Source organism: Scylla paramamosain, chromosome 20, assembly GCF_035594125.1.
Source record: "Scylla paramamosain isolate STU-SP2022 chromosome 20, ASM3559412v1, whole genome shotgun sequence".
NCBI lineage: Eukaryota > Metazoa > Arthropoda > Malacostraca > Decapoda > Portunidae > Scylla > Scylla paramamosain.
Window position 1 is genome coordinate 5,189,227 of NC_087170.1, and position 13,316 is coordinate 5,202,542.

At 39.2% G+C, this 13,316-nt stretch overlaps 1 protein-coding gene across 1 annotated transcript; it reads left to right on the plus strand.

Annotated features, from left to right (window-relative positions):
* The first annotated feature begins 7,762 nt into the window (after window positions 1-7,762).
* LOC135110187 (holotricin-3-like) lies at window positions 7,763-11,338 on the plus strand. The gene is made up of 3 exons (XM_064022215.1): window positions 7,763-7,850; window positions 7,994-8,370; window positions 11,033-11,338. Exons 1-2 carry the CDS (start codon window positions 7,839-7,841, stop codon window positions 8,366-8,368), a joined length of 387 nt encoding a protein of 128 aa, XP_063878285.1. The 5' UTR covers window positions 7,763-7,838; the 3' UTR covers window positions 8,369-8,370; window positions 11,033-11,338.
* Window positions 11,339-13,316: the final 1,978 nt, after the last annotated feature.

Sequence of the window (13,316 nt, forward strand, 5' to 3'; positions counted from 1 at the left end):
TTTTTTTGGTTGCCATTGGTCGGTGTCCCTCTTACATAAAAAAAATAAATAAATAAGTAAATAAATGAATCTTGAAATATAACAAATTTCAACAAAGGATACATAGACATCTTCGACACTCTTCTGTTTCTTGCAAGTTACCCTTCAACTCCATTCAGCAGAAGTGATGAAACCTATATCAAACAAAACATATTTGCTATCATATTGTAAAACTCTAGATGCAACTGGCTACATAATTCTAGTGATATAAACTTGTGGGCCTGACCGCTCAGAGGTAAGATACATCCACCTCAACATGGCCAATTCTCTCGTCATTATTATTATTATTTTTACTATTATCATCATTATTATTATTATTATTATTATTATTATTATTATTATTATTATTATTATTACTATTACTATTATTATTATTATTATTATTATTATTATTATTATTATCATTATTATTATTGCTATTATAATCATCACCATTAACACCAAAAAAGAAAAAAAATGAAGTGAAAAAAACGATAACAATAACATCAACAACAACAACAACAACAACAACAACAACAACAACAACAACAACAACAACAACAACAACAAGATCAACACCAATCTCCACCACCAGCACCACCAACACCAGCAACACCAACAACAGCAACCTTATTTTCCAGGCCAGATAACATTGGGTCTTAAGGTCATCAAGATCAGAGAGATTGCCTTGAGGTTCCTTTCCTGTTTGCAAGTGTCATCAGTCGCTCCGGTTAACACCTTCTTATCCATTGCATGCTCTTCTTTTTTTCTTCTTTGACCATTTCCTTAGATTTGAGTGAGGGGGTGGCGCCATGTACGAGTCTCCTTCAGTTGTTTCTGTCCCTTGCATCTTCCTCTGTGACTCCCATCTTTTGCAGTTTTACCATAGTTCCATCCCTTTATCTACTCATCAAATCAAAACATGCCCAGCACGAGAAATCTGTCCAGTGCATGTTACAACATAAACATCAACAACAACAGTAACAAAAACCAATACCATTAACAACAAAAGCAATATCTACACCAATAATAACAACAACAACAACAACAACAACAACAACAACAACAACAACAACAACAATGATGGTAATTACAATAACAGTTTTAACAATAAGAACAGCCACAACAAAACACAAGAGCAACAATCAAATAAATAAATAAATAAGTAAATAAATAAATAGATAAATGATAGTAATAACAACAACAACAACAGCAACAACAACAACAACAACAACAACAACAACAACAACAACAACAACAACAACAACAACAACAACAACAACAACAAAAACAAAAACAATAACAATAACAACAACCAGAACAACAATAATAATAATATTATTAATTTTAACAACAACAACAACAACAACAACAACAATGATAATGCTTAGATAACAGTTTTAAGAATAAGAATAGCTCCACAACAAAACGACTGCAACAATCACATAACAATAACAACAACAGGAGCAGCAGCTCCAGCAGCAGCGGCTAGAGGTAGTACCCTCTCACCACCTCGCTTACTTGAGTCAACATATTGGGTAAGATTAGATTGTTGTATTTGCCTAGAAAGTTTCTCTCTCCCTCGCCCCGATGACGTCCACTTTCACCAACACTCCCCCCCCCGCCGCCACCACCCGCCCCCGCCACCCATTTTTTTTCCACCTTTCTCTCCATCCACTCCATCCACATTGTCCATCATTCACCATCACCTTTGCCATCCACTCTCCCTCCTCCCCCTTCCCCCGTTCTCTTCCTTCTTTGCCTCTCACTCTTCCCCATGGCCAAAATCTATACCCTCTACCCCAAATCCTATGTTCGTTCACTCTCCTGATCCTCGTCCCAAAATTTGTCCCTCCACCTGGAGTTCATTAATCCTATGAAGTGAACGGGTGGTGGCAGGTGTGACTTCCTAACTGTTACCTGTATTACTGAGGAGAAGCAAATGAAGGACTTCTTAGTTGTATGCATTTTTTCTTTTTTTGTTTTGATTTTTTTTTATCTGATATTCTGTTTTTTTCTCTTCCTGGTGCATTAATATTTGTTGTTTTGATATCTTTGATTTTGTTCTGGCATAATTAATTTTTTTTGCTACTCTGATGCTTTTTTTTCATTTTCGTTGTTGTTTCAACTTTTAATTTTTGTTGTTCTTGTATTTTTTTCTGCTGTCTTTTCTTTTTTTGTTATTCTAGTATATTTTCCTTTTTGTTGTTCCGGTGTCTTTTAGTTTAGGTTATTCTAGTGTCTTTTAAGTTTTTGTTATTCTGGTGTCTTTCTTTTTGGTTCTAGCATCTTTTTATTTTGTTGTTATCTTTTCATTTTGATTGTTCTGGAATCTTTAAATTTTTCCTTCCGATTAAGTGACCTCGTTGTTTTGTCGATAAAATTAATTAATTCACTCACTGAATCAGTCAGTCAATCAACTAATCAATTTCTCAAAGTGATGTCAGCATGCACGCATGGGTGAAAGCAATTTGTATACATTTATAAATTCCAAAAGGTTATTTTTTATATGGTAGCTATAACTATTAGAAGTAATTTCATTCAATATACTCTTGATCAATACCAAACATTAATTTAAACTTCGGGGACCAAAGGAAACGTCTCTCTCTCTCTCTCTCTCTCTCTCTCTCTCTCTCTCTCTCTCTCTCTCTCTCTCTCTCTCTCTCTCTCCTCCTTCTCCACATCTTTTTTCTTTCTTTTTTCCTTTTATTTCTTTTTATTTTCATCCTTTTCATAGTTCTTGTCCTCGTCGTTCATCTTTTTTTCTCTCTATGATCTCTAAGCCACACAGGTCTGCCACGTGAAGGTCAGACTCGCCAGGGAAAATACAGGTCACTACCGCGAATGGCTGCAGCCAAGATCAACAGACAAACACGGTCATCCCATCCGCTCACCAACATCTTATCAACTGAGAGAGGTCGAGTATTGAAATCATATTCTGAAACACTTCTGCGCCACACTTCCATTACTTTCAAAAGCCTTAAGTTGAAGCTGGGCTTTTAAATGTGTTTTTATGGTTCTAGTGAGAGATTAACAAGGTTTCTACATTATTAACAGGAAAAACATTCTTGAGAACCCGGCTAATCATTTCCGTGTTCTTTAAAGATAATCGTGGTGAGCGAGTGAGGCGTTTTTTAATATGGGCCTTGTTGGTTAGCGCTGCTACCAGTCACTTGTCGGGTGAGTATTGCCATTCCTGGGCCACTAACACTCACTAGATTGCTGTGTTAAGTCATGGTGCTTGTCCGGTGCTAGCTACGGGTCATGTGTATAGCTTGCACAGACAGCAGTGAACAGAGAGGTTAGGTAGGTTCTTGTCTGCAGAGATTGATGATGATAATGATAATGACGACAACAATGACAACGACGATTATAATGATGACAACAACTATGACGATGATGATGAAGGTCGTAGTGGTGATGACGATAATGACAGATACAAATCTGCGTTCATGGAAGGTGGTGGTGAGTTTTTTTTTTTTTTTTTCGTTGTATTTCATCTTGTTCTTTTTTTTCTGTTTCCGAAAGACGTAAATGTAGTCCATGGTAGGCTACGAATATTATAGTGGTTTTCTTTCTTCTTTTCATTCTTTCTTCATTACTTTCTTCCTGAATAATAACAGCCCTTCCTAAATAGTATGCCCTTTAGATTTTATTTCTTTCTTCATCTTGTTATCTATTAATTTATTTTATTTATTTTTTTTCAGTTTATTGTTTTACCTTTTTTCACTTTTCTATTTTTTTTTTCCCATCCTCATCTTCCTAACTTCATCTTCCTTCTCTCTTTGCTAATCTTTCTTTCTTTTCTCTTTATTCCTCTATTCCTTCCCCGTTTTCCTTTCCTTCTCTTTTTTTTCTTCCATCCATCCTAAGCTAATTTTCCTTATCTCTTTCCAAACCTTTCCTTCTTCTCAAGAGTATTTCTCCTCTTAATAATATAGAAATCCTGTTAATCTGTCACTGGAACCGTAAAAACACTCTTAAAATCTTGTGTAGCTTTAACTAGAGCTTTTTGAAAGTAGTCAGGGTGCGGGCAGAAGTACCATATATTATTATTATTTGTTGTATGTGGTTTGTGCTCCCCACTACGTGAATTCATATCCACAAGTGAGATCGCGTCTATTCACACCTCATCTGAATTCCCTAAAGGTGTCGGTCCAATGGGGAAACACCTGAATTCACACCTTTCACCAATAAATGGCGAAGCTACAAGATGTGGTTCCATCCCCCTTACGAGTATCACCAACCACACCCCAGGGGAAGGAAGCCATCTCAAGACGACGCACTACGCCGGTACACAGAAGTTTCAGAATGTGGTCTTTAGAAAGACGGAGATGAGCAAAGCAGCAAGGTTCAGCGCAGCATACGCTTCTTAAGAGATGTAAAAAAATATAAAACTATCAAGTGTCTCTCTAAAAAGTCGTTCTCAGACTTCGTTGCTTAGTGGCCCAGTAAAATACATGTAGGACTTTGCCAGAGCACCAAACATGCAGTCAGTGTAGTGCAGGCCGACGAAAAGGCGCAAAGGCAAAAATTTGAGAGCATATGCCTATCTAAGAAAATTAGGCAGCACAAAGTTTGCGAATCACTAGTCTAAAAGCTGATCAATGAATTTCGAAGACCAAAAAAACGACTTAGCAGAGTCGTTTGGGTGAGCTGCGACCTGCCACTTCCCTCTTGAAGGTAAAGCATGAAAAGGGGAACAGTACAGGAGAGGAAAGTAAACCAGGCCAGAAAAGACAGAAAGCGAAGACTTTTTACTCATATATTTAGGGAGTAACAATTAATTAATTTTTCCCCTTTATCTCTAGACCAGACTCTCCTACACGCAAAAAAATAATAATGCAATAAAGATCAAATATCTAATGAATAAGCAGATAAAATGCAACGAGACAAGGAGACAGGTGAGTAGCAATAAATCAGGAGAGACAGAGTGAACCATATTCTAAAACGCTGTTTTCGCCACGACTAGTTTCAAAGGCCATAGAGAAAAACCCTGGTTCTCAAGAGTATTTTTCTTGTTAAAATGTAGAAATCTTGTTAGTATGTAATTGAAACCATAAAACACCTTTCAAAACCGTGTCACTTGAACTGAAATCTTTTAAATGCAGTGGAGATGCGGCGCAGAAGTGTTTCAGAATATGGTCCAGAGAGTGGCGGCGAGAGGAGCAGCAGCTTAATTAAGAGTAGGATGCAAGGAAGGTACTTGAACAGTAAGTATAAGTACAACGTGGCATGATCCCCCAAGGCACGTGACCGTACACCCAGCGCCAACCTGCCTACCCCAGGAGGTGACAGCCACCGCTATGGATGCGTGGTCTGACGGCAACTGAAGGTCATTGTTCACCGCGAAGCTCTGAATGCACTGCAAAATTTTGTGAGATACAATATATACATCTACTTCAGGAATACATACATTACGTTTTCTATATGTTAAATTACTCTTAAAATGACTGTCACTGTATTTTAAGTTATTCACCACCATCACATTTTGCTTTATAAATACGGTCAACATAATATTAGCATTCTCATTAAGCATATTAATTTGATCAGGGATTACTGAGTATGTGAAATTATCCGATCCTAGAGTGAATGTATAGGGAGTAATGTTCTTAACACCAACACTAGACATCACACGGGGAAAGCTGTGTTGGCGTAAAGATGTGTTTTCTCACTGATTCGTCATACATTAGAGCACTTTTATCATGGTGGATTGAGGGACGAAGGGGTGAGCCGCAGGGCACGCTTTGCTTGTCTAACTGACACAGTGGGTACACAGCAGTGGATACACACAGCACCGCTAGGCGTATTGACATACATCACACACACACACACACACACACACACACACACACACACACACACACACACACAAACACACACACACACACACAAACACACACACACACACACACACACACACACACACAATAAGTATATGGTCAGTTCCAGTTTTTAACACATAAAAAGGCACCGAAGCATAAAACTCTTGTATTGCCTGAATACCTCCCTCAGAACCATTAACGTGAAGGCAACACTTTCCTGGCTCCACAGCGCAGCACAGTACATGACCCATATTCAGAAACGCTCTGCTCTCTCTCAACGACTATTTTCAAGGACCACAGAGATCCGGGTTCTTATGACTTTTTTTCTTGTTAATAATGTAGAAATCTTCTTAATCTGTCATTAGAACCATGGAAACACTTTTAAAAACCGTTTAATTTCAACAAGAGGCTTTTAAATATAGTGGTGGTGAGGCGAAGAAGTGTCTCAGAATATTGGGCCATGGCAAAAAACCATAAGGCGGAACCTGACGGCGTGGTGAAGGAGGAGTGCTGTGCTGCCCCAAGGTGACCACCGCGGCATCGCACCATGTGAATGACAAGACTACATTGTACTCCTCCTGCAAGGCAAGAGAGAGAAACTCAATATTGCATTAAGTACTGCATTACGTATAGGTGGAACATGAAATGATAAAATAAAATAAAAAGATGAGGAAGAAAGAAAAAATAGAGGAGACGGATGAATAAGAACACAAGCACTCACAACCCGAGTTAGATATGTGGTCACTGGTCACCCTACACCAAGTACTACAGTACATTATGTCGCGATCGCAACCTCGCACGCTTCATTTAATATTGTTACTGAAGTATTGGCGTAAGTATGTGCTTCAACAAAACAGCTGCGTTGGTAAATTACTGGGTGTTTCTATTTTCTCTGTTCCCTCTTTCTTCTTCTTCGTGTTTTTTTTTTTTTTTCCTCACTCATCCGTCTTCTTTTCTTGTTTTTTTTTTTTTTCTGTCTTCGTTAGGCTCGTAAGGTTACTGATATTACGTAAAGGCTGAACATGAGAGAACAAGAAAAAAAAACAAATTAAGGAAGAAGAAAATAAATGGAGAAGACAGGTGAATAAGGAGAAGAAAACAAGCAGGTCATCACACCAGAAGTAAAATTATAAACACAGGACGTCATACAACACACACATAAATCCATGCAGCATCTCAGTCACGACGGATACAACTGGATATACTTGAATGTCCATCGTTCTAAATTATTACCCCTACTACTACTACTACTACTACTACTACTACTACTACTACTACTACTACTACTACTACTACTACTATTACTACTACTACTACTGATGATGATGATGATGATATTGATGAAAAATTATGGTGATGATGATGACTCAGAGTTTCTAACAATGAACTAGTCAAGAGCTTTACAAAGATCAGATATCTGTATACAGGAATGCTTATTTAACAAATGGAAAGGAATTTCATTGTTAATATTTGATATCAATTTTAATGTGTACTCTCCCATTTTAATAGGTATATACTTTCTATGATACTGATTTTACTGATTAAGTGAAGCAGCAGCAGCAGCAATAGTAATAAGAGTAGTAAATTCACTTAGGTATATTCATTTGTCAAAAGGAAAAGAAAGGAATATTCATCCCAAAACTTGCTTCTTCAGGCCCGGTCTTGAGCGCAACCTGGCGGGCACAGGATAACAGGTGAGGTGTGCTGGCGCCGCGCCCTGCCAGGACAGCGCGGGAGGGAAGAGAATGTGGCAAATCTGGAGTCCTACGACAGTATCATCACTGGATCGCAACGCTGTTCATGGTGTAAAATAATGAACAAATCAAATACGGGAGGCGAAAGTGGTAGGCGTCACGCCGCGTCGCGCACCACCTGGCTGTGTTGATCCGCCGCCTGTCAGTGTGCCAGTGACGTCATGAGAGGCGCCGCTCAGGGTATATAGAGGAGGCCACGCCACAGCCTTAATCAGTGTCCACCCTAGAGTCTGCAAGCAAAATGCGTCACCTGGTAAGCATCACAACAAGGACTGCGGAGGGCTGCCCCAGTATGTTCACTCCCGTGGCACCTCACGCTTTGCAATACTTAGTTCCCTTGCAGCACCGGCACGCAGAAGTTACAAGACTTTCCTGTAGCGCCTCTTCCTCCGCCAGGTGGTCGCCGTGTTGATTGTCTGCCTCCTGCTGGGGATCGCTCTAGCCGATCCCGGGCCCAACCCAGGCTTCCTCTTTAAGGGATGCTGTGGTGGCGGCTACGGTGGTGGCGGCGGAGGCGGCTACGGTGGCGGCTACGGCGGCGGCCATAGCGGCGGCTATGGTAAAGGACACAAAGGCTACGGTAAAGGCCATAAAGGCAAGGGTGGTGGCCATGGCGGCGGATACGGTGGCAGCCATGGCGGTGGTTACGGCGGCGGCCACGGCGGAGGGTATGGCGGTGGCCACGGCGGCGGCTACACCAAGGGCAAGGGACTGGGTCTGTTCAAGTTTAAGTGCTGCAACTTCGGCTACGGCGGAGGAGGCTACCACTGAAGGTAGGCATACCTGGCTATACTGGCTCTAATTAGAGTCTCTCTCTCTCTCTCTCTCTCTCTCTCTCTCTCTCTCTCTCTCTCTCTCTCTCTCTCTCTCTCTCTCTCTCTCTCTCTCTCTCACGAGCACAACCACACACCTTTCTTGACTCACGCGTACATCCACTAACCACAAGAGCACCAAACAACCATTAACTTGCAATGCTCCTTCTTTCCGCACACCTTCACCATACAAATTTCAGGCGTCACCACATACGTATTACTACTGTGATGTGTTATTATATATATATATATATATAGAGAGAGAGAGAGAGAGAGAGAGAGAGAGAGAGAGAGAGAGAGAGAGAGAGAGAGAGAGAGAGAGAGAGAGAGAGAGAGAGAGAGAGAGAGAGGGAGAGAGAGAGAGAGAGAGGTGTCAATAATTACATGTGTGGCTAGGGAGGTGTGTTTTAATGTTGCCTCACCGTCTTAGAGCCGCTTGCGTTCCAAACACACACACACACACACACACACACACACACACACACACACACACACACAAATGTGACTTGGGAGGTGAAAATGCTTTCAGTGACATCTTTTCTTACCAGCACGTACTCAGCGTTCATCTGTCACCGCTCTTGGTTTCATTCTCCGTCTTCTGTTGCTTCCACTTTTAGCTTTAGTGATTGCAGGGAGCGAAGCACTGGTGTCTTACGTGGTGTATCTCACTAGTGTCTCAAAACTAGTGTGACGACTCCAGCACCCCTAGCATTTATCATCTGATCATTTTGGTTTTCACTAGGCTTATTAGAATAGTTTATTATAAGTTTACGGCCACTGGTGTCTTACGTGTCTCAAGAATAGTTTAACGTTTCCAGTATCACTATTGTATTTACCCTCTGATAGCTCTGGTTACCGTGAAGTTTATCAGAATGGTTTGATACAAGCTTACATAAAGTGTAATTTTGAAAGATACTAGTGACAGTAAAATTGTCATAAAAAAACGTGAGACGGTCAGGCATTCAGTAAACTAGTCAGTTAACTAGACACTAGAACATAAAAAAAATAATGGAAGCTGCAAGAAGCCATCGGGCCTACACGTGGTAGTCCCTGTACGAAACATTCCTACCTATTTCCACCTATCATCCTCATCCATAAATCTGTCTAATCTTCTTTCCAAGCTCCCTGTAGAATGACCACTATAATAATCTGATTACTGAGTCTATTCCATTAATTTCATTAAGCCTGATCAGTGATTACTAAGTCTATTCATTTCATTACTTTTAGAGCCTGGAATTATATATTTTTGCTCGATAACTCAGCCACATTTTTTTTTTAATCGCATTTTAATCTTAGTTCTGTTATATCCTTCAGGAAAACTCACTTAAAGCGTCTGTCCAAATCATCTTTCATATCTCAAGAAAAATTTGAGAAATACAGTATCAGTGTAACGTGTATATCACAGTATTATTATCATTATCATTACCGTGAGAACATTGTGACATATCATTATTATTATTATTATTATTATTATTATTATTATTATTATTATTATTATTATTATCATCATCACCATCATCATTACCCACTTTGTTTTCTATTTTACTGACTTTTCTGCTTTTGATCAAAGAAGCATCAGAGTGCAGCATATATTCTCTCTCGTTCTCCTATACACAATTGTACGTAATTGCGAATGCTACTATCATTACTATAGGGATTATTGAAATCACTACTCGTCACATCATATCACTAATATATCATTAATATCATTACTATTTTTTTTTACTATCATCAGTATTTCATCAGTATCTTTTTTTTTCCATTTTCGTTAAATGTTCGTCTTCTTTTCCTTTTCCTTCTTCATGTTACGATTCTTGCTCTTTTTTTTCTGTTATTTTTGTTAGTTAATCTTTTATTTCTTCTCTGCCTCCTATTTATCATCCATCATCGTCATCATCATCATTAACATCTTTTCAACACCAAAAACAGTTTGGCAAACCTATTTGCTCATTAGAGAGAGAGAGAGAGAGAGAGAGAGAGAGAGAGAGAGAGAGAGAGAGAGAGAGAGAGAGAGAGAGAGAGAGAGAGAGAGAGGGGAGGGAAGGGAGGGGTAGAGGATCTAGATGGGGGAAGCGAAAGTTCACGAGACAAGAGTAAAATCAAAGAATAAGCAACAAAGAAGCACCTGGATCAACATCATGCTTCACTGATATACGTGCATCTTCCGCGTGATCACACACACACACACACACACACACACACACACACACACACACATAAACACACCCACACTCCATCCTTCCATACTATGGCCAATATTCTGAAACGCTTTGCGCTCTTACCATGACCATTTTCAAAAGGCCACAAACATTCTTAAGAGTGTTTCTCCTGTTAATAATGTAAAAAATTTATTAATCTGTCACTAGGACCATCAAATAAAAATAAACAAATAAATAAAAAATGCGTGCAACTTCGACTAGAACCTTTTAAAAACAGTGAAAGTACGGTGCAGAAATGTTTGGTAGTATGGTATACGTACTGTAACGCAAGGCTCAGTTTACGTTATTACTTAAACATACATTCATTTATGCCAATATTATTATTAAATTTGTCTGTCAATTTCGTTATCAATACCTAGCCCTCCCTCTCTTTTCTTTCTCCCGTCCTCTTTTCACCCTCACAGCAAACCCAAAACTTCGTCCTGCACTGGCCCTCTCCATCCGTTATACCTCCACGCCCTTTCCACCCAGCTGCTCATCGAAGAAAACGGAAGATTTCACCCTAGACTGAAGTAAAATAACCGACGCCCGCCCCCCCAGGATCATTTGCCAAAAAAAGGTCATCTGGTATTTTTTTTTTTCTGATGGAAGATTATCTCTATTTTTTTTATGTTTCTACTGACATTATTACTATTATTTTTTTTTTCGGGCAAGCATTTGTTTACCCAAAGCCTTAAATAAAGTGTAAATAAAATCAATCCTAAGCTAAACATGCGAAAGATTTCCTTTATATTTTTCCTGCATTTCCATTTTTCTATGTTATTATTATCAATATATCAGGTAACCATCTGTTTGAGTTAATCCAAAACCACCAAAAAATAAATAAATAAATAAATGAAAAAAAAATAAAAATAAAGATAAAAAATAAATCAATCCCAAAATAACCAAGCGAATAATACCTTCTTTTTTTCTGACTTTCCCTCTATTTCTAGTTCTTTATGTAATTTCCATTATTTTCTCACCTAAACATTTGTTTCTGAGTTTCTAAATCATTCCTAACCTAAACCTGGTAGCAATTTCTTTTTTACGTTTCCCTGTATTTTTTTTTCTTTTTTTGTCATTGCCTATTCAACTATATTTTTATTTTTTTTCGGTAAACCATTTTTTACTGAGTTTACCTAAAATCAACAAAACCATACTAAAATATCCCAAAAATTCACCCTGACAGTAATTTCCTTTCTAACTTCCCTTGTATTTCCATTTTTCAAGCACTTCATCGCCCATTTCTTCTCCTCCCCTCCCTAAATGTCCTTACTCAAAGTTCCTGGATGCTTCGCGGTAGGGAATGCCACACACAGCTGCCAGTATCTTAGTATTGTCCTCTCATACCCACTGAAGCCTGGCCTTGTAAAAAAACATGGCAATTATTGTGCTCTCTATTGTTTCCCTATTTTTCTGTATTTTTTTCTTTCCTTTTTTTTCTTCTCATTTCGTTTTTTCTTCTATTCTTCTTCACTCATTATTTAACTCATAAGAAAAGTGGTAAATAAAAATTTACCAGTGACACTGAATGGCGAGTGCAGCGTTAGCGTACGTAAGTACGTTTTGAGAATCTTTTTTTTTTGCAAATTATCCAGTAACTGTTATGTTTGTACTAATAAATTTTTTTTTTTTATAATGTTTTATTACCATTTCCATAATACAGTGTGGATCTCTCTCTCTCTCTCTCTCTCTCTCTCTCTCTCTCTCTCTCTCTCTCTCTCTCTCTCTCTCTCTCTCTCTCTCTCTCTCTCTCTCTCTTGTACAGGGAAGAGAGATGAATCAATAATTGAAGAAAAACTATTCACGATATTTCCTGCCAGGCTGTAAAGAAGTTAGAAAACTATGTTTGGTAACAAACAGCTAACACACACACACACACACACACACACACACACACACACACACACACACACACACACACATAGACACCCACACTTGGCCACACAAACAGACTTAAACAAACACACAGACAGACGGACGGACATACATACATGCAATCACACTTGCGTTTAAACTACAGACAAACAAGCAGACATGTGCTCAGACAGATTTGAGCTGACATAATAAAAATATACCACAATAATGTAAGAGTCATGTAACACACACACACACACACACACACACACACACACACACACACACACACACACCAGCGTGTGATTCCCTGAACGAAGCTGATAAAGGGAGGAAGCAAGGTGTCTGTTATCCATACCTCGTCCCACCCCGCACTCCCCTTCTGCTTGCATCGTCTCGCCCATTCCAGCTATACTCTCTCTCGCCCCACAAGGACCAGCAGCCGTCTTGGCCCGTATTCCATGGCCTTTATTCCGAAATGCTTTAGTCTTTCACCACGACCATTTTCAAAAGTCACAGAGATGATTAACCGGCTTCTCAAGTTTTTCTCCTGCTAATAATGTAGAAATCTAATTCATTCGTCACTGGACCCTTAAAAGCCTGTGTCACTTCAACTATGATTGAGCTTTTTCAATGCAGTTGCGGCGTGTTTTAGAATATGGTTCCAAGTCTTGTCCCGCCTCACTTTGTCCAGTCCTCCTTCCGTACCGTCAGTGCACAATTTCTAGTTCAGTTGTGCCTCTCTGCCCTGCCTTGTCTCTGTTGTGCAACGTGTTTCTGCAGTATTGCTCGAGTGTTTTTAAACATTGTATATCTTGGAGTGCACAAGATTTGAGGAAAATTTGCTACTTT